Source organism: Dermacentor albipictus, unplaced genomic scaffold, assembly GCF_038994185.2.
Source record: "Dermacentor albipictus isolate Rhodes 1998 colony unplaced genomic scaffold, USDA_Dalb.pri_finalv2 scaffold_14, whole genome shotgun sequence".
Lineage (NCBI taxonomy): Eukaryota > Metazoa > Arthropoda > Arachnida > Ixodida > Ixodidae > Dermacentor > Dermacentor albipictus.
The window spans coordinates 7802614-7825044 of record NW_027225568.1 but is presented as its reverse complement, the minus strand read 5'-3'; the positions used below and the strand labels follow the sequence as shown (position 1 = coordinate 7825044).

The 22431-nt window shown below is 45.9% G+C and overlaps 1 protein-coding gene across 1 annotated transcript; it reads left to right on the top strand.

Annotated features, from left to right (window-relative positions):
• Window positions 1–439: 439 nt before the first annotated feature.
• LOC135907071 (uncharacterized) lies at window positions 440–21896 on the top strand. The gene is made up of 5 exons (XM_070528791.1): window positions 440–466; window positions 4115–4255; window positions 5579–5766; window positions 6470–6540; window positions 21090–21896. Exons 1-5 carry the CDS (start codon window positions 440–442, stop codon window positions 21686–21688), a joined length of 1026 nt encoding a protein of 341 aa, XP_070384892.1. The 3' UTR covers window positions 21689–21896.
• The last annotated feature ends 535 nt before the right edge of the window (window positions 21897–22431 follow it).

Genomic DNA, 22431 nt, shown 5'->3' with positions numbered 1-22431 from the left:
CATGCGCGGGCGTCGACACCCTGGCGACGTACGATGGGAACCATGGGATGGTCTCAGACGCTACCCGCCACGCCAATTTCGTATTTGACCAAGAGCTCTTGAAAGAACGCGTCTGCGTACCGGAAGTGGCGGTCCTCCTAATCGGAGCCACTTGGTCTTTGCGGCCTGTTCAGCGGCCATTCACTTGACGTGCCGTGCCGTCGCTGTTCGGTCGCGCGTGTCTGGTGGGCCCGTCGCTTCGCATCTTGCCTCGCCACTTCGGTGCACGGCACCCATCTGTAGTCTCTGCAGAGCTTTAATATTTGCACTCCTCCCCTTGATAATTTCGGGGGATCATTGCTGTAGCTGCAAGTGGAGGCCTACGCACAGCATATGCGCAGCTAGCGAAACCGAGCCACGCTAATTTGTGACGCGCCCACCCGTGCCGACTAATGGAGCAATGAGAGAAGGCGCCAAGCCTGTTGCGGTGAGCGAGCGGGCGCGTACGTGGAGCAAGGAGGGGCCGAGCCAATAGCGATCAGCAAGCACAGGGGGGCGTGTGCATCGCTGGGAAACTCGGATACCTTGGTCTCGCGTTTTACTTTGGCAAATAAAAAAAAACTAAATTCTGGGATTTAACGTGCCAAAACCACCACCTGGTTGTGAGGCACGCCGTAGTGGGACTCCGGATTAATTTTGACCACCTGAAGTTCTGTAACGTGCGCACACTGCACGGGACACGGGCGTTTTTGCCTTTCGCCCCCATCGAAATGCAACTCTCGCGGCCGGGATATGATAGTGCGATCTCGTGCTTAGCAGCGCGACAAATGTTTCGCAATTGAAAAAAAAAAACTAATCATTGGTCTTGGGCAAGTTTGTGTCTCTCATTCCGCGAGACGTTATGCGCAGTTATTACGCAGCTCAGCCAACAGCCGAGTCACTCATGGCCCGCCGCCAACAGGAACAGCTGCAGATGGTGGTGCGTGCGATGTCGTCTTAGCACAGGCGTATGCATCCGAACGCCAATATCACAAGTAATTTGCCTCGGTGGGATGATTAGATATTTCCGTGCGCTTTACCTGCAATAATTATTGCTAACGGAGGGACAACGCCTTCGACCTCTCTTCTCGAATGTAATTGCGAAAGAAAGAGAAACCAGGGCAAATGGTGGTAAATTTCCCGGGCTGTTTTCCCGAGTATATCCAAGAGGGGACGGACTCTGCGCACGCGGGCCTCCCATGCGAGACAAAGGAGGGTGCTCTCCTCGCTGGTTGAGAACACTTGTCGTGGCCTGCGCTAATTAATGGAAACGAGGGCCCGGCTTTAATCAGGATTTCAGCCGTCGGCGAAGCACTGACAGTTACTGCAGAACGCAAAGACGCGCAAGTCCCGGTCGGCGACGTGGATATACGTCAAGATGGCCCTACCCTATAGTCTGCTCGGTGCCACTCGACGGAGGCGCTTCGGTAAGAGGCTTAGCCGGAGATGCCTAATTAGGCTTCACCAACAGAACACTCTGCCGCCTGTCTTAAAGTCCGGTTCAAATGGAGGGGCGATTTCTAGAGTGAAAGAAGGGGCGGGAAAAAGCCATCTCTCTTCTCAGGTTTAATGTCCTAAAGTCGAGGAAACAGTGCCTCAGAAACGAATCGAATCTACATTTACTTATTTTGTTTTTGGATAAAGACACGTACTTGGCTATTTACCTCCTCCATGTTATTGTAGGTAACGCTCTCTGTAACATTACTGAAAGCAGAAGGAATCGAGGCGTTTCTCAGCTGACATCGTTTGCTGTTCTTGCGTGTTGTCGGTACTATAGCTGCAGCCTCTAACTAATTTAGGCACTTCGCTATAGGCGTACACCAAGTCAATTCTCTCAGCATACAGCTTCTACTTGGTAAAAGGTATTTTGGATCTGTCCTCTCGTCCTTCTTGTTATTGGTGGCTGGAACAGACTAGCTGCTAGCACTGTACGTACGTTATTGAGTGTGACCCCAAGGAGTTCATGCAATGCAGTTGATTAATATTGATTCAAATGCTAGCAACACGCCCCAAAATTGTTCTCTGTATTACGCTGATCGTTTCATTGTTTTCCGTTTAGCAAACTTAAATTTCTATTTAGTAAACTTTAATTAGCCTGCGTTTTGCTGGGACAATTTCGTGACTTCGTTTGGGGTGATCATCTCTTAACATTACCGAAATTTTCAAAAATAGTCTCTGGCGGGTAACATAATTCTAGTCCTTGAGGTGCACTGTCCACAGAGGCGGACATTACTTGCACGAGAAATCGAAGCACATACTTATATAAATAAAAGAAATTCACTAATTAACGTACTAATTAATTACTTTATTGCAATTTGCCACGTGAGCCGGTGAGTTAGTAAAGCGTATCCACTTGGAATAAATTTCCAGAATGACACCAGTTAGGAGATAAGTGCCATCAAACTCACCGTAAAAACGCACTGTTCCACTTATTTCTTTAACAAAATGCTCTTTTATGCATTGAAGCACAAAAGTAACTGGAACGCCCACGTATTTCAATATCAACAGTACAACAAAGCAGTAAAACAACACCCAGGAACACTCATAGTGCCTAAGAAATTCAGGTGACCAAGCACACCAAACAGAGCTGAACATCGTGTCACACCTAGCGGTTTCCTATTAAGAGGAAGCTTCAGCTCGGGCCCAACTCCAACGCGGCCTGTTCAAATGCATGTAAAACGCAAAAACGTTTTTTTTAGATAACCTCTGCACCAATTTTAATGAAATTTATTGCATTTGAGAGACGAAGTTAAATTATAGTGACTGTTGCAAGCGAACAGGTTACAAAAAACTTGGTTACAAACTTGGTTACAAACTTGGTTACAAACTTGGTTACAAACTTGGTTACATCCGCCGGACGTTGTCTGCTGCTCCGAGGGACACTAAATTAGTAGCATATAAAACACTGATTCGCCCAATTTTAGAATATGCTTCCTCCGTTTGGAACCCATATAAACAATGTGAAATTAATTGTATTGAGTCTGTCCAGAGGAAGGCTGTTCGTTTCGTTTACCATCGCTTCGACCGAGACTTTTCACCGTCAGCTGCTCTTACGGAATTAAACCTCCAGTTTCTTTCTAGGCGGTGGCACATAGAATCTCTGAAGAGTTTCTATTCTTATAAGAACTGTCTATGTCACATATCAGATCCCTCCCTTTTAATGCCTGCTTGCCCGACTTCAACTAGAGCTTATCACGCCTCTAATATCAGACCACTCCATCCATGCACTAACACTTTCAAATACAGTTTTTTTCCCCGCATGATTGAACAGTGGAATTTGTTACCTGCCGAATTTCGTTTGTTACCAATTTCTCAATTTTTAAATGCTATTGCTGATGTATAGTTCCTTAACATCTTTATATTTCTCTGTTCTTGTTTCTGCATATCATAAGCAGTTTTCCTCGCATGTACACCCACTCCTGCCATAGCCCTAACGGGCTGCAGTATGTATAAATAAAATAAATAAAAAAATCTATTTAGGGCATGAATTTTGTTTAAAAATGTTTCAAAAATCCGCAAGTTTAAAAAAAGTATTGAAGCGCGAAGCTTACAAATTAATAGCTCTGCATCAAGAACAGATATCGCGTTCCTGTAAATGGCATCCATTAGATGATTCAAAGCGGAAAAATTCTATATGTCAATTTATATCTTATGTGAATTTGTTACGTTGTGTACACAGGTCCTGCAAAAGCTGTATTTCCATATTACTGAATTTTTCTAGATTCATGTCTAGCATATCAATTTTGTCCGCTTTAGATGTACTATCAGATGCAATTCACAGAATTGTGATATAATTTTTCCTTGCTGAGTTACAGAGATGTAAACTTGATAGTTTCGTTTTATGAAAATTTTCCAGTTTTTGCAATGCTCGATAAAAAATTGACGAGCTGAATCGAAAATTCGAAACCGACAGTCACTAGATTATATGTTTTTCTTTTAAATTCAACAAACGTCGTCAAATTTGGTGAAGTGGTTGCCGAGAAAAACGAATTCTTCTTTTACATCTATTTAGATGCGTGCACACGAGCTAAAGTTTCCCCTTAAGTCCTTACGATTACAAAAAAGATTCCATGAAATCAATTTACTTTCTTCGTAGGGCAACCGACGAGTCACTGCAACATGCTTCCCCTTTTTTACCAATAAGAAAGGCCTCCAGTACCTCACGTGCCAACTTACCGCGACTTCTGCCCAGGATCCTGATATCACCAAGCACCGGCCTATAGCTGCTCTTCTATCGGTTGGTTAATTCGGCTACGTCCTAACAACGGTTATCCTTGCGTGGCTGGGTCATTTGTTACTATCGCTACCACAGAACCATGAAACATTTGTTGTTAGATAAATGTCTTATGATTTGTTGTTAGAGTGTATGTCTTAGATTGGCCGTTGTCCTGTATTCAGTTGAAGGACAGGCAGGAGGTTTCATCAAATGCGTAACTTCATTTTAAAGAAAATTATTTTTCACTCTTTGAACCATTCATGAATGCAACGTTTCTTTTCATCACTAACTGCGAGAACATGCCCTTGAGATCAACGTCGGGTCCAGTAGTCGTGACTCGTCAAGCCAACTCATCAGATTGGTCAGTTCAAAAAAAATCACAATAAATGTAGGGTATATTTACAACCATCGAGCTGCAGGGTATGAGGGTGTACGTAAACGATCCAACAAATCCCAGAAAGCCTTTTAACTGCAACGTTTGTGCATCACATTAACGTTCCTTTCCGAATTTCAGACTATGGTCATAATGTATCTAACCCTTCAAAGCCCCATGAAAGGCATATATAAGGACGGAACAAAGATCTCAATACAGTAAAATATACGCGGTGATAAATTTTGTTTTCTGGAATTTTTTAAAATCCCCTATGGCAGACAACATATTTATTGTCATTGAGTAGCATTATTCGAAGAGGCGAACGTTACTAGCACGAGAAACCGAAACACTGATTCAAATACTTATCCAATATTCAATAATTAACTTGACGAATTACTTTAAAGCACATGCTGTAGTTTATGAATTGTAGCCGATGGCTTTGCACGACGTATCCACTTGAAATGAATCTCCTGGATGACACCAGTTTTGAGATATCTTACATAGCCTGCTGCAAAGTAGGCTATTCTGCAACTTTGTTGCAGAATTATGAAGCACTCACGATAGCGTGCCATACTACATGCACTAATTTCTAAACCCTTCAGGCAAGACAGAACTGCGTCCTATTGCTAGGTGGAAAGCATTCTATTTTACTTGTTTTTCTGCCTGTAGTGTGTTCAGGACCTTTGTTGGCTTGGCGCAAGCTGTTACGGCGATATTGATGTGAAAAAAAAACAATGAAAAATAAAATAACTTTTTTTTGGCGGCAAATAAGCTAGCTCCCTCTTTAAACAGAAGAAGTTGTCTCAGTCAAGACTCGCAGAATTATGGGACTACGCTATGCTAAAACCGAGGGGAAAAGTACATTTCAGGTTCTTCCCTTGGAGTTCTTCTTTTGAATTCATCCCAAACGGTCAACGACCAAAGAATCTCGGGCTCTTACCAGAGATTCATAAAAGTGGCCTGCACTGCAGCGGCCTGGTGGCTTGCCCGCCGGCGGTACACCTCTCCTGCCTGCCGCGTCACGATCCGGTGGGGTGCGCTGCGGCTGCCAGAGGCAGCGGACGCCTGCGTACGAGCCACCTTCAAAGGTTCTCGACTTCCGACTGCCTAGCGGAACGTCCACGGCGACCACCGCCACAGCAAACACGACGACATACTGGCGAGTAGGACAGTAGATGTGTGCTCAGGCGCGTTAAGGATCCTAGACATTCTGTAGTCTATTACTATTATCGATGTGCAGTTCTTTGTCGAGCGTGTAACTTATCGCGTCTGTGTTGTCTGTACAAAGCACCTGACTGCCGTATCAGTTATTAAAGGTTCTTGAGCCCAGATCTTATCACAAATGCATACACTGATGTAATTTACGCAGTGCTGCAGTGTTAACTTGATCGAGCCTCTGTCTAATATACAGTCATCGACGAGTGATGAGTGCCACCACCATTATCGGGGCACAGCATAGTTTTTATGACACAGAGCACTGTAGCGTAAAGCTACTGCAAACTTTTCAATTCCAATTCTGCAATCAGCACTGGGAGATTGGTCAAAAACATTTTGAACCACCCCCACTTCACCGGTCTGTCACGCGACGTCACGAAAACCGCGATACTCCCCATCTGATATGAGGTGCACATACTGATTATGCATGGTTTGACCGACAAAAGAAAAATAGTTATTTCTGATTCGACGCCTTTTCGCCATAAGCCCCCGGCTATTGGTCAAAAGTTTTCGGGCTGCACCCACTTCACCTGCCTCTCACACGACGTCACAAAACCACGAAAGCTCACCGCGTCAAGGTGACGTGTACGCGTTAAAGATGCAATAATATGCCGAAAAAAACTGAATTTTTTCCTGAATACCCGCAGGCTTCCCCGTTCCGAAAGAATAAAAGATGGCTGCCGCCGATCGCTCGGGCATTGGCTACTCGCACCTGTCGGTGAGCATACGTTTGTTTGCTTATCATAAAATTTTCTGCGTGGGTGTGTAACGTTTTCGAACACTTTTGGTACGTTAACGACCTCGCTCTGCCAGCTCTTCTTTGCTGAGGATCCATTTTAGCGGCATTCTTAACCTTCCGTTGCACGCCGCCGCGATTTTCAACCAGCCACCGCAAGCTAAGTAAGGGAAACCGGAGACCGCCGGCACCTCCCTCTTCATCCGGTTATTTATTTTCAGTGTGCTGGCTCAGCGCCATCGAAATCCTCTCCACTTGAGCGTGCTCCTCGCCTCTTGGCACCAAATTACAAACAAAAACCGCTCAATGTAGGCAATGTCATTCGTTTTGAAAGCAAAGAGAAGAGACCTATAAACAAAGAGAGAAGCGCTCTCTTAGTTTATAAGAGGTCACTCTCTTAGGAGGTCACGCTCTCTTAGTTGGGCTGTTGAGGCAACGCTGCTGGTCACCGCCCAATGGTTGCCTCGGCGGTTACGCAAATTTGACGTCAGGAGATCGGAATAAAAACATATAGGAATAGTTCTACGTTATAGGGCCCATATATGACAATCGATCACCTATGGCTAGAACACGTCATACATTTAAACACCCTTTAGAGTGATAAAGATACGGTTGTCGTGTATATGCCCTCTGATACACCTATTTGGCACTCATGTATACTTACAGCACTTCACAATAAGGGCGTGTATGAGAACATATTATATTTTTTGCCATATAATTTTTCTCAATTCGAACAGATTTTTCACCCAAAAAGTCCACTGTGCCAAATAGCTTTCTGAAGCCTTTTCAACTGCATTTATAGAAGCGTTACTTGCTAGAGAAATCACCACGCTCGGCCGTTAATAAAAAGAAATCATTCACTTTTTCAATGATTCACTGCAGGACGCATGTTCCGATCACGAGATTGAAGTCAAGCGATAGTGAAGTCAGGTTTACGTAGCCGAAATCGTTAGTCGAGCTGAGCATTTGAGATATCCGACCTTAAAGATTGCTGCGAAATACCGGATGTACCGGCAAATCGTTCCCAGAAAGCGTGAGTCAAGCATGCTTCGGGCAATCTTAACTGCAACGTCAATGCATTTTTTTAGCTGGTTTCAACGACGCCTATTGATAAAAATGGTGCCTCCCTTAAGATTGCATGTCTGCCAAGCAGATGTGACCTCATACTGATCGGCCTCAATTTCGCAATTGGAACTCGTACCCGTAAGTCAACAACAGAAAAGTAAATCTACGTTTTAGTTAGATACATATAGATCGAGATTTGTCGCACAAGTAACGCACTCTTATTCATGTACACCACCTCAGGAAACTGAATTGCGCGATATGCTCTATGCAACTATTAAAAGTTATTCGAAATGAATAAATAAATAAATAAATAAAATAATTGTTCCTTGTGTCCTCGCAAATTTCTTTTCGCACTGCTGCCCTTTTAGACGAAATGGGACCCCTACACATGCCGTGAAGCTAAAGCTGTCAAGCTCTTGTTTGGGCTAGTTGGTGCATTCTTGATCACATAACATGGCAGCACGAAAAAACAAGGACGATGAAAGAAACGGGACGGCAGATATAAGATACGAGCCTAGGATATATGTAGCATATACAGCTTATATCTGCCGTCCTTCTCACAGTACTCGAGAAAATATTTCACCCTTTACTGCGTTGCGAAGGATACGTGATGAAAATGCGCCATACTGTTTCTTCTTTTACAGTGTTATCCGACAGCTACACGTTGCTCTTGCAAGATAGCCGTTCGATTGTCCCCCGACAAAAACAAACGTGCTCTTGGTGTTGGGTATTTCACCCTTGTTTTTACCAGTTCATTTCTAGTCTTTCGTGGCCTTGTAGAGACAGAGACAGCCTTAAAAATTAGTTCATTGCCCAAGTATTGTGAAGCCACCCGGATGATGAAACAGGCGACAGAGAATTGCCGAAGACTCCTTGATGTGGACACGATCCGTGGATTTACAAGTATTTTCGACACGACTGCGATAACGATTTGAGAAATAAGGCATGAGTTGAAGTCTTTTTTTTCTTTGTGAAGCTTCTTTCTTGGCCCATCAATCTTTCTCAAGTGGGGATACGGACATGATCGATGTTTGTTTTTTTCCTTTCGTTCTTTGTTTTTCTTTTTTTTCTTGTTCTTCTTACTACATTCTTGTTGCCGCCTGCACGTCGCTTGTGTTTGAGAGCTTCTCAGGTTTGTGAAATGATTCGGGAAAATCGAAATAAAAAAGCAGCAGCTATCGGTCGTTCGGTATTGTGAATATAACCGGCGATTCGAATACTGATTACCCATGACGAAAGCCGTGACAAACAAAACGAAACATTGAATTTGATGTAGACATGCTGGGACGCGAAAGAAAGAAAAACAATGAAAAAAAGAGAAAAGATACGCTGGCTGGGTAATGTGAAATTAAATGGCCTCGAAAACGTTATGTTCTCGCCTACCCCGTATTGGTTAAAAATAACGTATACGTAACGGAGGCAAATTCGATGGCGAGAAACCTATATTAAAGTCCACTAGCCTACGTCGGAGGAATAAATGATCTGGAGATCTCTTCACGTTCCTTCGCTACCCCTTTTTCGTCCTTTCTTTTGTGTGGAAGAAGGGCGGCGGTGGAGGGAGGGTGTCGCGGCTAAAGCCGCTCAATATTTAGTTGCGGCATTTTTGTTTCTTTGAACCGGGCTTGAAGATCTATTTGTTGAAATATTCACGATTCGTTTCTTCGAGACAGGTGAGCGACATGTCGCGTTATGCGTTTTTCAACGCAAGGTTTAAAGGCTTCTCGAAATTTAAGGAGTGCCTGTGCACCGGCCCATAAAGTGCGTTGGGAAGACGGGAAGTAAAACTGCAATTTGTCAATAATGTACTCTGTGTCGTATACGTCCTCTAGTAGAAGACTGCATGATAGAAAATGGGACCGGTTGAAAATTTCAAAACGATAAAACAAATAGCAATGGAAACCCGATAGATCCGACTACAGCACCATTAGTTGGAAGCCCCTATACACACCGAGCACAATGACGAGGATGATTTATTAACATCACCTTTGTATAAACATCCTTAGTCTTCTTTCTCTTCTTCAAACCTTCTCTATTTGCATTGTACCGCTGTACCTATGCCTGTAACCTAACCGGTCGTATCAATCTCTTCCCGGTTTTCTTTCCGTCTATAGTCGGTACATGGCTTGATTATCTCCACTGCTAACCATTGATGCTTCGTTTCACTTTAAATCCAAGCACTTTTGGGAGGCGTACGTTAGCTACGGGTCTCGCTAGGTGAATGCCCTCGCATTCCATTAGGATGTGCTGAGTAATTTTTGCTGCAGCATACACAGGCCTCCCCTTGTTGCGAATATTTGCTCCGGTGTGTAGTGGTCCTTATGAAACCAGCTCGAGCCTCGAACAGCGAGGCACTGCCCTTTGTGTAACAGTACAGATTTTCCCTTCAAAGTTCTTTCTTGCAGTTCTTGTAAAACTTCATGGTCTTCTTTGTTTCCATTCTATGCATCTGATTCATGGTCTCTGTTCCTCGCACTTTCTTTTTCGTGACTCTGACTACATGCACTTTCAATTACCCTGTACTTGGTTGCCAACTTTCTTGACCTCTTCCTCCATTCTATGTCCGCGAATTTCGGATACAGATATTTGTGCACCTTAGCTGCCCATTTATTTTCATCCATGTTCCCGAGTCTTTCTTCAAAGCAAATTTTTCACTCCGTTTCTCCAACTTCAAAAGAGGCCTGCCCAATACAACTATACGATGCAATACGACACAATACAATGCGAGGGAAAAGGGAGACCTTCGCATTTAAGAAAAGCAGTGAGTCTCAGGTTGCGTAAGGTCTCGTGCCCACTAGCTATATGCTGCATGCGTAAATGCTCTGCTACGATAGGCCACGGGTACGCGAAATGTAGAAAATTTATAGTTATCAGAAAGCATATAGATAGTTAACTTTCACTCCCGCAGAAGGACAGTGTCGCCCTATATAATATAATGGTCAATGGTCAATGAAATGAAGTGTTCAACGTACACGGCAGTCATATGGTGATTAATTTCTGTTTTGGAAACACCTTCAGCTGTCAAAAACTTCGCGACACTGAGATGTTCAACTTTTGAAGTGTCCATTATGTGACGCAACCATATTCAACCCATGGTATGAGAGCATTAAAGAACATTTATCTGTACGCCTGCGTGTCACTTTTGTTAATGAGACATGCCGTTCTCCTACGCGCATGCCTCGCAGATGATGAACCGAACCATTATTGCGCGGTTAGGGTAGGCTCACTTTCATTTGACTCGCCCTCGTACATTAGAAATGCAAAGATACAATGTGATATACAAATGCGAAAATACGGCTTGATAAAGGACAAGAAAGTGTCACTGGAAACAAAGTTCACTGCATGTATACACAAAACCTCGCAACAAGATATTTAAGTATACGTATAAGTCTCCAATGAGTCTATATATGTAAGAAGAAGTAACTGTATATAATGCGTCAAACAAGGCAAATAAACATGTTGCACAATCATAGATTCACAGAATCCTAGATTCCGCCCCCATTCCATCCACTCCCCCCGATGTATTGCGCGCGACGGAAGGCGGCATGCTTGCTTCCCGCTTTTCTCCTTTGCGCACACAAGACTGAGCCACCATCGTCGGCTCACCCATTCCACCTCCCCTCCTACGCTTTCACTCGCACATACCGCATGCAGCGCGTGGTCACGATTTTATCACCCTTGGACTTTATACGAAACATGAGGGTGACGGCGACGGCAGGAATGCGCCTGAAGTGTCCATATAACTGCTTTCGCAATAATATAATAAACGCATCCGGCAGCTGAAGCGTCCCGTCGCTCATTACTTTCCGCAAAAGAAGTATCAAAATCGAACTTTCACCATGCGACAATTCGCTGCGCCACAACAATGTATTTTCTTTCTGTGAGGCGGAGGCACCGAAATAAAAAAAAAAAAACGCATAGGAAAGTATGTTGGCCAGAATCGAATGCCTACTTCGGGCACCTAATGGGGCTACGGAACGAATACCGAAGAAAACGTGAGACGCTTGGTCCACTGAAAACCATACGCATACTGCTTAGTATCCTAAAGCGGCGAAACAAGACTTTCCGGAAAGGTTCCGCTCAAGGAATGCGGCGCAATCCTTCGAGTCCGCACAGTGATGGCGGTGAGCGACCATTGTTTTTTTTTTCTCGTCTGCTAGCCAGAAAGCGTCCAAAACTCTGTCAGGTGAAAATCCACTCGGCCAGAGCAAACCGAACGCACACCGAAGTGCACCTCATGGTGGTCGGGGCCATACGAAAAAAAACGTACGCGCTCTGGCTGGCTCTGGCAGCCCGCGGGTAGGGTAGCGAGAGGAGGAGGAGGAGGAAAGAACTTTATTGTGTGCCCTGCGAGTTGGTGGGGAGGGCCAAAGGGCCCGCCTAGGTGACGGCCAGGAGTTCTTGGGTCCTGGCGGCATCCTCGGCCCGCTGGACGGCCCATAATTGATCTTCGAGGGCGGGGCTGAGCAGCGCGGCTTCCCAGCGCGTGCGAAGGCTGCTGCTAGAGACCGCGTTTTCTTTATTGCTATTTAGCCCTCGGCATTCCCATAATATATGCTCCAGAGTGGCTCTGGATTCACATGTTCTGCATTTGTCCGTAGGATACACATCCGGATATATGATGTGCGAGAGCGCAGGATTCGGGTACGTCCAAGTTTGTAACTGCCGCCATGCGACAGACTGCTTTTTTGTCAATTTTGCGTGAGGTCGCGGGAATATGCACCTCTGTAACCTATAATGTTTCGTAATGTCATTATATGTTGTCATTCTGTCCTCCCACTCCCACTCATTTACCGCACCGTCACGTCCGGAGGGTGTCGGGGCGTCACTTGCGACTGCGGCTCGGTCCGTAAGCCCTCGAGCCGCGTCATGTGCCGCCTCGTTGTTGCCGTCCTCCGCGAGGGTGTGAGCGGGTGTCCAGGTGATATATATCTTTCTTTTGTAATTTTGCCCTCCTGCAAGAAGAATTCGTAGTGCCTCCGGGGAGATTCGGCCGTTGGCAAAGTTTCTTATTGCCGTCTGAAAGTCGCTGACTATCACGGTTGCGTTAGTCTGAGCTGCTGCGAGCGCTATGGCTACTTCTTCAGCTATCTCGTTACTTGTGGTGCGTATCGTCGCGCATGTCTTGCACCGTTTATCCCTATCGATTACGGCTGCCGTAAATCCCCGTCTGCGACTGTATCGAGCCGCGTCTACGAACACTGCGTCCTTGTCGCTGCCGAATTTCTTCTGTATTTGCATCGCTCTGTTCTTTCTTCTGTCCTCATTGTGTTCTAGGTGCATGTTCTTTGGTAAGGGAGGTATTACCAATCTTTCCTTTGTATCTCTCGGGATGTCCACCTTGACACCATGCTGTGTGTGGTAACCTATGTCTAATCTCTCTAGGATGTGTCTGCCTGCTCTAGTCTTAGAGCAAAAAAAAAAAAAAAATTGAAGAGGCTCAGTGTGTCCTCGCGAATAAAAGCCAAAGTAGAAAAAATAAATAAGTACGTAGTTTCTTTGTCTGGCTTTAGTTTCTCAATTGACATGGATGTTCTGGCGTAGGTTAAAAAAATGTTGATATTTTTTGATGGGACATGACGGCACAAATGAACCGTCCCAACGCTTCGTCTCATTGGACCTCGCTGCCTGCTTTGTCAACTCGTCTGCTAGTGTGTTGATTTGGCTTGTCTCGTTGTATGTTCCGATGTAAGACTTTAGAAAAGTCAATAGACCTTTGGCGTCAAATGTTTATAACAACATCAAACCCACAAAGTTCCGCAATTGAAAATCTAAAGCACAACTTTGGAAATGTCAATGCACCTTTCACATCAAGAGCTTATGAGATTTACACCCATAAAGTTTCGCAATTGATATCCATGCGCTCCATAGATTCCGTGGCATCAGTGAGATGCCGCGGCGAGCCCGCTCACCATCAAAGCGCCCTTGAAACTTTGTGCTCGGATGGGACTGCTTGGCGTTATGCGACTCCCGGTGTATGGGCGTTGCCACGAAATCCAGCCCCAGTTTGCAATCTTCGCGGTTAAATGTCTGTTCGAGCGTCAAAAAGACATTCTAGACAAAATACAGAGTGGTTTCCGGCGCCGGGGGTCGCTTTGGTGGGCGGTGCATGGACAGCACGAAAAAATTTCGGGGGGAGGGGGGCTGAAGCCTCATAAGCCCCCCTCTGGCTACGCACCTGAAATCTATCTAATCCTTTCTTTGGGCTCGTACAAAAGCCAACTGTCTTTCCTTCGGTCTCATCTCTCGCACCATCGAGGCCTGTAACGCTGCCGGCGGTGCTCCTCATCCCGCCAGCGTTCTGAGACGCACTCAGCGCAGCGCTTACCTTGCTGTTTTCAGTGCTTCGCCTTCGGGCGACACTGCCAATTATAGCGAAGCTGCAGGCTAGCCGATTGGTCCGTCCGTCTGTCGCTTATGCGACGAAAACTCCTCCGACGCAACCCAATGCGCATGCCCGAAAAGAGAGAGAGAGAGGCGCGCGATTGGCTGCGCCAGTAGTGACGTCGTTGCTCCGTCGCAGCCGAGCCAGTGTTGCCAGCTTTGGCTATATATAGCCAAATTGGGCTACAGACAGACAGACAGACAGACAGACAGACAGACAGACAGACAGACAGACAGACAGACAGACAATGAACTTTATTTGATCCTGAGGAGCTTCAGCGGAGGCCCCTATCGGGGACCCGCGGAAGCCGCTGGCCGCGTCCAAGTCGGGGCAGGAGAAAAAAATGTTTGGCGTCGACTTGGGCGAGCTGGCTACGTGGCTATAATTGGGCTACTGAAAATCTGCGACTTGGCTCTCTTTGCGCTATGAGTGGTGCCTTAATCCACACTCGATAGGTGACTCTCATACAGTAGAAACAAATCTCGAAGGCTAGTTTTAGCTGGCTGAGCCGTCAGCGCGTGTCTGCGTGTGTGCGCGAAATGCCCCCCTCCCCCTCAGTGTATCGTTCTCTGAGCCGACGATTCTATCCTCAAGTATCGCGCTGGGCACAGCTTTAGACCTAGTCCGCGTTTCTCACAAAAGGCTTTTTACTGCCATTTTCCTTTGCGTACGAAATGAACTAATGCGATAGCGTAAAGGGCCCCGTGTCCCGAAAATCCGGGGTCGGCGCCGTTGTCCATGCGAGAAAAATGATCCCGAACCACGTAGGCCCTTTGGCTGGCGCATATGCATTACTGAAATAATTGATTTTCTCAAAGTAAAACGCGTCAGAAAATTCGTAAAGTACGACCTACACTCAACCTACAGACGTGGTAGCGTCGAATGGTAATTTGAATATACGAGAAAACATAGGCTTGTTGCACGGAACCTCGAACACAAACCCCTTTTCCAGCTGCCGTTCGACGTCTTAGTAGGAGGGCGATGATTTGGGCTAGTTGGTTTTCCATGAGAATGTGTCGTGCAGCGCAAAGCGGGAAAGGGGACACAGGAAAAAAACGAGGACAAGCGGTTACTGCCAAATAGGAGCGGCGGGCCCCGCTCGGTTCCATGCAACTCCATCCAGATGGCACTCGCCTCCGTGGCAGCGGCGGCGCCTGCGCCATGCGAACGGAATGAAAAAAAAAAGAACCGGAAAGCTCGCATTCGTGCATATTGTTCTCCTCCAGCGTTTGCAGGTAAACATTATGGTTGCATACGCTGCAGTTGCCGGGAAGCGTGAGAAGCAGTCAGGGATCTTTGAATGCTATCACGTTCCACTCTTAAAAGTGAATATTAAAGAGCTGAGAACCAATTTTCATGGTACCTATATTTTAATGCAATGGAAAGTTTACCGGTCAGGGTGTGTTATCAAGAAGTGGTAACGCGGAAAACGCCGTGGAACATTTTTTTATCAGAATTTTTCTTTATCTGCAGTGAGGATGTAGTCTTTCACTGTCAGCTTGCTGAAAGCGGTGATAGGTGAGCGCGATAGTGATTCTATGACGGCATTAGTGGGAGGCAGACGACAAGTGCGGCCGTAATTGTGACAAAGTATTTTGTCTAGCAATCTGACGTTCCTGCGATTCATGTTTTCCGAAGTGTTAAGTACTTCTGTGGTAATAGCTACGTGTTTTCATTGTTTCCTGTGCAACTGCTTTGGTATTTAAACAGTTAAAGCGAAACCAATATTGAATATGAAACGATTTTAATCGTGATACGCAGTTCAGCGTGTTGCCGTAGCCATGCGTGTGCTTTTGATTTCCGAAGCATAGAATAAAGTGCTAGTGTCTAATTTATAGCAGCTGCAATTTTAAGCAATAATTATCTTGTACTCAATAACAGCCGACTTACTTACAGTAATCTCATAGACTGCATCCAAATTACCAAGATTTCATTGCGAGGCCTCGCCACTTACTGGCCTTTGAAATTTTCTTTGCCAATTTAAAATTATAATCCCTACTTCAATCCCGAACAACGTGCCTGTTCCTATCACCACAAATCATGATCAGTTCATTTCCATCAACATCTCACAACACTTTCTGGCCAGTTGTCCTCCACGCGTCCTCCAAGTTCTTTGGTCGTGCTTACCTTTTAGATGCATTTCTATAGGTACTCCCTCAGCAGCGACTCGCTGGAACTTGAGTTTCCGGGGCCAACAAAAAAGTGTTCAAGCATCATGTAGCTGTTGTAGATGTCAAGCGTCGACTGTTATGGCATCACGGACATTTTTTTCTTTACGACGGGTTGTACAAAAAGAGTTTACCGTGGTTGAATGTAAAAATGTATATACAGATAAAACTGAATATAACAATGACTCTATTTGGCTACAAATTTGCTTTGCTCTTTTTTGTGTTTGGCTACATTTGGGCTACAGTTTCTCTAGCTTTGGGCTACGCCGCGTTGCCCGACCTGGCAACACTGAGCCGAGCGCGCGCGCAGCAGTTTCTCTTCGGTTCCGGAATGGGAGGCCACGCGTCATGTGTACTCCTGAGAATCAGGCAGCTCTCGATCAGCAATGCAGAATCGGGAACGAGCTCGTCTACGCCGTGCCAATGCTGCAGCCCAGGCACAAGAACAGGCTCGTGCAGCCGAGCGCAAGCAGCAAATGCGTACCGAGGATCTGGCAGCCTACCAAGCCGTCGTTTAATGAACCTTCGGGATTAACACCGGGGCCGTGAGTTTCAGCTCCGCTGGTTAACCATCTGTACGGAGTGCTTGGGCGGTGATTTTTCATTTCACCCCCATCGAAATGCGGCCGCCGCGGCGAGGTTCGGTCCTGCGACCTCGTGCTTAGCAGCGCAACACCATAGCCGCTAAGCCACCGCGATGGGTCAAAACATATGTGTGAAACAGCATGAAATAGCATTTCTGATTTTACGTGCACACGGCAACTAGAAACATCAGGAATATAAGAAGAATGCCTTAAAATAAATGACGTGGTCCCAGAACTGCGCACTGAGTTACGCGGCATGCCGTAGGAGAGGGCGCGGAATAATTTTGACCAACTGGGATTCCGTTAACGTGCACCCAAAGCGCAGTAGAGGAGCCTCTTTCTATTTTAACGTGCGAGTTCCGCCATTAACGTTCATAACGTACACTAATCAGTGGAGTGAACCGCTACTGTGTCGTGGCCTGGCTTTTGCTTTTCCGTTGGCCGACAGACGGCACTGACCCAAATTCTGTAAGGGCGGCAATTTTTACACTCGAGTCTTGCCAAGTTAGAAATACTATAACCGGGCCTATTACAGACCGACTGAAGCTCAAACCCGACCAGAGGCTGAAGCTCTTAGGCCCGAGCCTGCGTCCCCGGTTGTGACTTTAGAATTGCTAGGCAGCGCAGCGGGCCGTGGCATTTAAGGAATAGGCCGACGTTTGTGTGCAGGCGCGAATAAGAGCAGGTACGAGAGAGAAAACCTGGGGGCTTTTGCTGCTTGAATACAGAAGTATACGTACCTATGTCTATGTTCTGTGGTCTATTTCAACACGAAGACAAGCCTTTGTAATACGGCGAAGAAACGGTAATACTGAATCAACTTGACCCGATCATGAAGGTGGCATCTAATGTCGCGCAACTTACACGTAGCGCAAGCTTCTGCAAGGAAAAATGTGGAGAATGCGGGCCGATCCCGAAGGTCGTGTAGTCTGTAGCAAACCATCTCAAAGGGCTAGCTGCCGCGACAGAAGAAGCAATAGGCGATAAACTGGCATATGACGCAAACGCTGAACGTCTCAATGGGATGGTTGGCTTTGGTTCGAGAGAATTAGGCGCGAGTTCGCGGTCTGAGAATGGTGGACGTCCTTCAACAGGGTGTTATCACTGGGATGTTAGCGTGCTACTGTAATGACTTTAAAAATGCAATACGAAAAAAAAAAGCGGTCGTGGCCTGATTGTTTGAGCATCGATACTTTATGCTTTAAGACGGTTGCTCGAATCCACCATCGCTTCCGCATTTTTGTTTATTTTAGAAGCCTTAAATGAGGCGAGAACGGAACCTTGCTACCCCACCGCTAAGTTCCTGGAAGGAAGCAAACAAAGCCTGCAGGCAATAAACCGAAGAAGGTACTTGATCTACGATACCAGGCTGGAGACTGCGTGGCCAACTTGCTCTATACGTGAATACGTATAGAGCAATACGTATATAGAGAGAATACGTATATAGGTGAATACGTTTGCTCACAAGCATTGTCTTCGAAACCAAACGGAAACTTAGAGATATCATTTTTTTAGCCTTGCAGTACACAACTCAAGCGTTCTGGTCTAAAATGTAGACATCGTACATGCGAAATTTCTTGAAGGGGCTCTGAAGCAACTGCGAGCAGGTCTTGCACTTAGGGCCCCCAACTTGTTCTTGTTCCTGAGTGAAATGGCGCAACCCCCTCTGAGTGATCGACCATGAATCGGGCGGTGAGGAAACTGATAATTTTTTTACGAAAGTTAAATAAGAGCCTTCTAACTTTAGGCTGGACTCAGATCTCTTTCGTTCGTCTTCCTTTAGACTTTCGACTACAGGTTAATTGCTCAAACCGTACGTTTCTGTTTGGTTTTATTTGTGCCTACCGCTATGGCACAACCCACTACGGAGGATCGGCGATAAATCTGGCGGCCGTAGATAAAAAGCGAAGATTACTTAAACAGAATTTTGTGTTTTTAAGAATGATATTAGATAAATAATAATCGTTAATATCAATTTTCAGGTTATAATATTTTAAAATTTAAGGTAATATTTTTTGTGTTGAATTGAGGAAAGAAAAACAATGGAATTAACATCGCAGTCTCCTTGTTTTTCTCACAAAATTAAATATGGCATCACATACGTTCCTATTGCAGTGTCCTAGTGCCGACGCCCCAAGAGACAGTATCACAGGGAGCGTCATGCCCAATCCAAGTCGGCGAAGGCTGTGGTGTTCTTCCAGGCAGGCAGGAACCAGGCGGTTGCAGGGACAGTACGCAAAGGGAATTGCTTTATTCCATTGACCAGGGGACTGGCGAGCAACAGCACAGCTGGGCCGCCGACTGTGATAAGCTGGGAAGAAGTGCGCCGGCTACGCTCGGCGCCGCGGTATATAAGCTCTTATCAAAGGGGCGTGTCGCAGTAGCGCACGTGCAGGTTATCGGTAGACGTGCAGCCACTACAAAGGCGACCTTCTAGAAGTCGTTTTCTGCGCACGTCAAACCTACGACATTCTATAAAGAAATGTTCCATAGCTTCAGGTTCGTTGCAATAAAAACATTGAGGGGAAGGTTTCAAACCAGAACTGCGGGAATAACAATTAAGCATTGGTATTCGGCAACGCATTCTCGTAAATGAAACTTCAAATTTCTTGTTGAACACCATCTGCTCTGCCAAGGGAATCTAAGGTGCTGATAATCAGTGTTATTTAATACACGTGATTCGGCGTGTTCTTCTCGAACACATTTTTTTAAATAACTTGCGGCCGTGATGTTTGGCGAGGGTTTTAGGATCCTCAGCACCGTGCCTTTAAGAGGCGCCGCCGCTAGTGCGTCTGCTGACTCGTTTAAAGCGAGTCCCGGATGTTCTGGTAGCCATGCCAAACGGATGAGGCGCAAATGGTGAGGGATAGGTAAATAAAATTCTCGGAGAATGATAGATGAAACAAGTCAAGCCTTTACTTCTTCTTCCTTCATTTTATGACACGTACACACAACGGGCGCAATGGCCATGGTTCACAATGGAAACATAATATGAAGTTCTTGCTTCATGTTAACTAATTTATCAGTACTGTACTTATATTTAAATAATAGTGATTTATTTTTGTTTCTTGGAGGTCATCCCAATTTTCAGGAAGATGCTAGATTATGGCAATAACGCGAGTCATTATTAATAATGAGGAAAATGTGTTTAACAAGAGAGTCTCCCTGTAGCAACGGCGTAGTCATGCACTATCTGACACACTTCCTTTCGGGCTCGACCAAGGGCACTTGCACCAAAAGACAAAATATCACCGAACGAGGGATGCCCATACGCAATAGGGGCTTCTTTAAGTAGACCCCTCTTTCATAATCATAGGTATTATATCATTATTTATTTAGTATTAGACATCCTAATAGTGTGATCGAAACTTCGCATTGCCGAGAGGGACACTACCGGACATTCCAGGGGAGCGGTAAATGCCCGTAATCCGGTGCAGCAAGGATGGGCTCATTTTTTCTGCCTATAGGACTTGTCGTCGTTTTCAGAATCTTGTCACCGACATATAAATGAACCTACTGGCCCATTAAGCGCTGCCTTTGCCAAGCTGTCTGCAATACCATTACGTGCTAATTCACAATGTCCAGATATCCACAAAAACCGAGTTTCTTTAACATGAGATTGAATTAAAATATTGTATCGATCAGCGGCAGGCGTGAATTATTTGTGCTTTCTAGAGGCATAAGAAATGACAGAAGGTCTGCGAGCAGTATTATGTGTGGCACATTGTTCGGAATTTTGCATATATGGCCAAGCACATGACCATCATGAGTTTGGCCACATAAATTGGGGTATAATCCGAAAGACGGATAGCAAAGCTCCAGGATTGTGTTTCGGAGGAAATGCCTATCGCCGATTTCTCATCTTTCTGAGAGGCCTCCTTGTACACTACAGCGTATGAGGGAAAATCTTCCAGATACTCATTAAAGAGTCCGACTAGTGTCTGTTTGGCTATGAATTGATCATTCTTCGGAAAGACGTGATCACACTTGCAAGCATTATATGTTTTTATTTAAGTGACGCACTGACCTGATCGTACGCTAACGTGTATTTTCGCTAAAAAGACTCTGCGTAAACACGGCCTGGGGAATTTTGTATCTTGGCCACACAGAATAATAAAAAAATGTACAGTGCCAGTTGTGCGACAGGCACCGAGTAACTTGTCCCGGGAGCATCTTCATATGCCCTAAGAAAAAGTTTTTACTGTTAGCACCTGAAACCTCGACGCTAAATCTATTATGTTTGCTTCTAAATGCAGCACAGAGTTCGCAACATACCTGCTCAGGAACAGCCTTTTCACAAATAGTCTTTGTTCTATTTCTTCTCGCGATCAGGCGCGCCTTTGCGTGAGATCGAGACGACGACGAAGAAAGGAGCACGCGCCTGGAAGCTTCATCTGCTACGCGGGGAGAACGCCCAGCAAGAAGCCGTTTCCCTGCAAGTGCTCACTCGTCAAAGCGCCATGAAGCGAGAGAGCGCGTACGCGCCAGGCGCCGGCCTACAGCTTCCCGTGCTCATCAGCACTGGGGCTTGCGGCGAGGACTCCTGCGGCTTCGTCTCGCCCATAAAGCTGGACCACTGGTGCCGGACATCGTCTGCTCTGGCCAGCGAAGTCATGTCCAGCTGGAAGGGGCTCCGCAGAGCGGTGCACGCCGACTGGAGCGGCAGACGACCAGCAGGACGGCATGCGAGCAGCTGGGTCAATGTCGAGCCTAGCTCCTTCCGGAAGCTAAACCTGCGCAAGTACAGCGGTGACGACGTCATCGAGCGAGGAAGCTTCGTGGGTGAGCGCAGCCGTGGCGGGGTTCGGGCCACAGAAATTCATCGCCGGTGCTCCCAGGGTCTTCCCGTGGCGAGCCCAGCGTCGGCGTCCGTGGCTGCCGGTATCGCATGCTCTCCAACACAACGTCTGGCGCTGAGGAGGCGCTGGTGAAGTGCTGCAGCTGTGCTCGCGAGGAATCTGCAGCAGCACATCAAGCGGGGCTTGGGGTGTTGGTGCTGCCGGCCAGCAGCACCCGCACCACAAGACTTTTGAACTGTGATTTGGTGAATTTTTTTTCAGTCTTGATTCTTCTTCTTTTCTATAATTGTAAAATGATGTTTATGTGTAAGCGAAATATAACACGTCATTGTGTCTATAAGCAGTCTCTTATCGGTGCCCGTGGGGTGTTCCGCATTGAAATTACGGCATGTCCGAGGTCACACGCCATGGATGGAAGTCTTCTGAAATTTAGGTAAGGTGCACGTTAAAGAACCCCAGGTGGTCCAACTTCCGAAGTCCCCCACTATGACGTGCTTTGTAATCAGATGGCTGTTTCGGTATGTAAAACCCCATGATTTAATTATGTTTTTAGCTCTTGTGAAATTAGCCGTGCAGATTTGAAGACGTATTCACGAAGAGCAAAAGGAAGACTTGTAGAATTTTTATACTTCAGAAACCATGCTGCCTTGGGAGAAAGCTTTACATCCGCAAATCAAGTAGTTTGACAACTCGGCTTTCAACGAGTAAGGACTGAGCGGATTATGGCAATATGAGTGTTTTGAGCGTTACTTGGAAGATTTGGCTTAGCGCAACAAAAGAAAAGCACTTTCCTCAGGAGTGTCGGCCCTGGTTTTTGCGCAGTTTCTTTTTTTCATCAGTCTCTAAAGGATCCACTACATGTCCGGTGTCAGTTT

Bases quoted from the DNA above. Each gene is read 5' to 3' on its own strand.
- LOC135907071 (XM_070528791.1), top strand. From the start codon at position 440: ATGAGAGAAGGCGCCAAGCCTGTTGCG. The intron at 467-4,114 runs GTGAGCGAGCGG...CTTTCTTCGTAG, and splicing joins AAGGCGCCAAGCCTGTTGCG to GGCAACCGACGAGTCACTGC. The intron at 5,767-6,469 runs GCGAGTAGGACA...GAATACCCGCAG, and splicing joins GCAAACACGACGACATACTG to GCTTCCCCGTTCCGAAAGAA.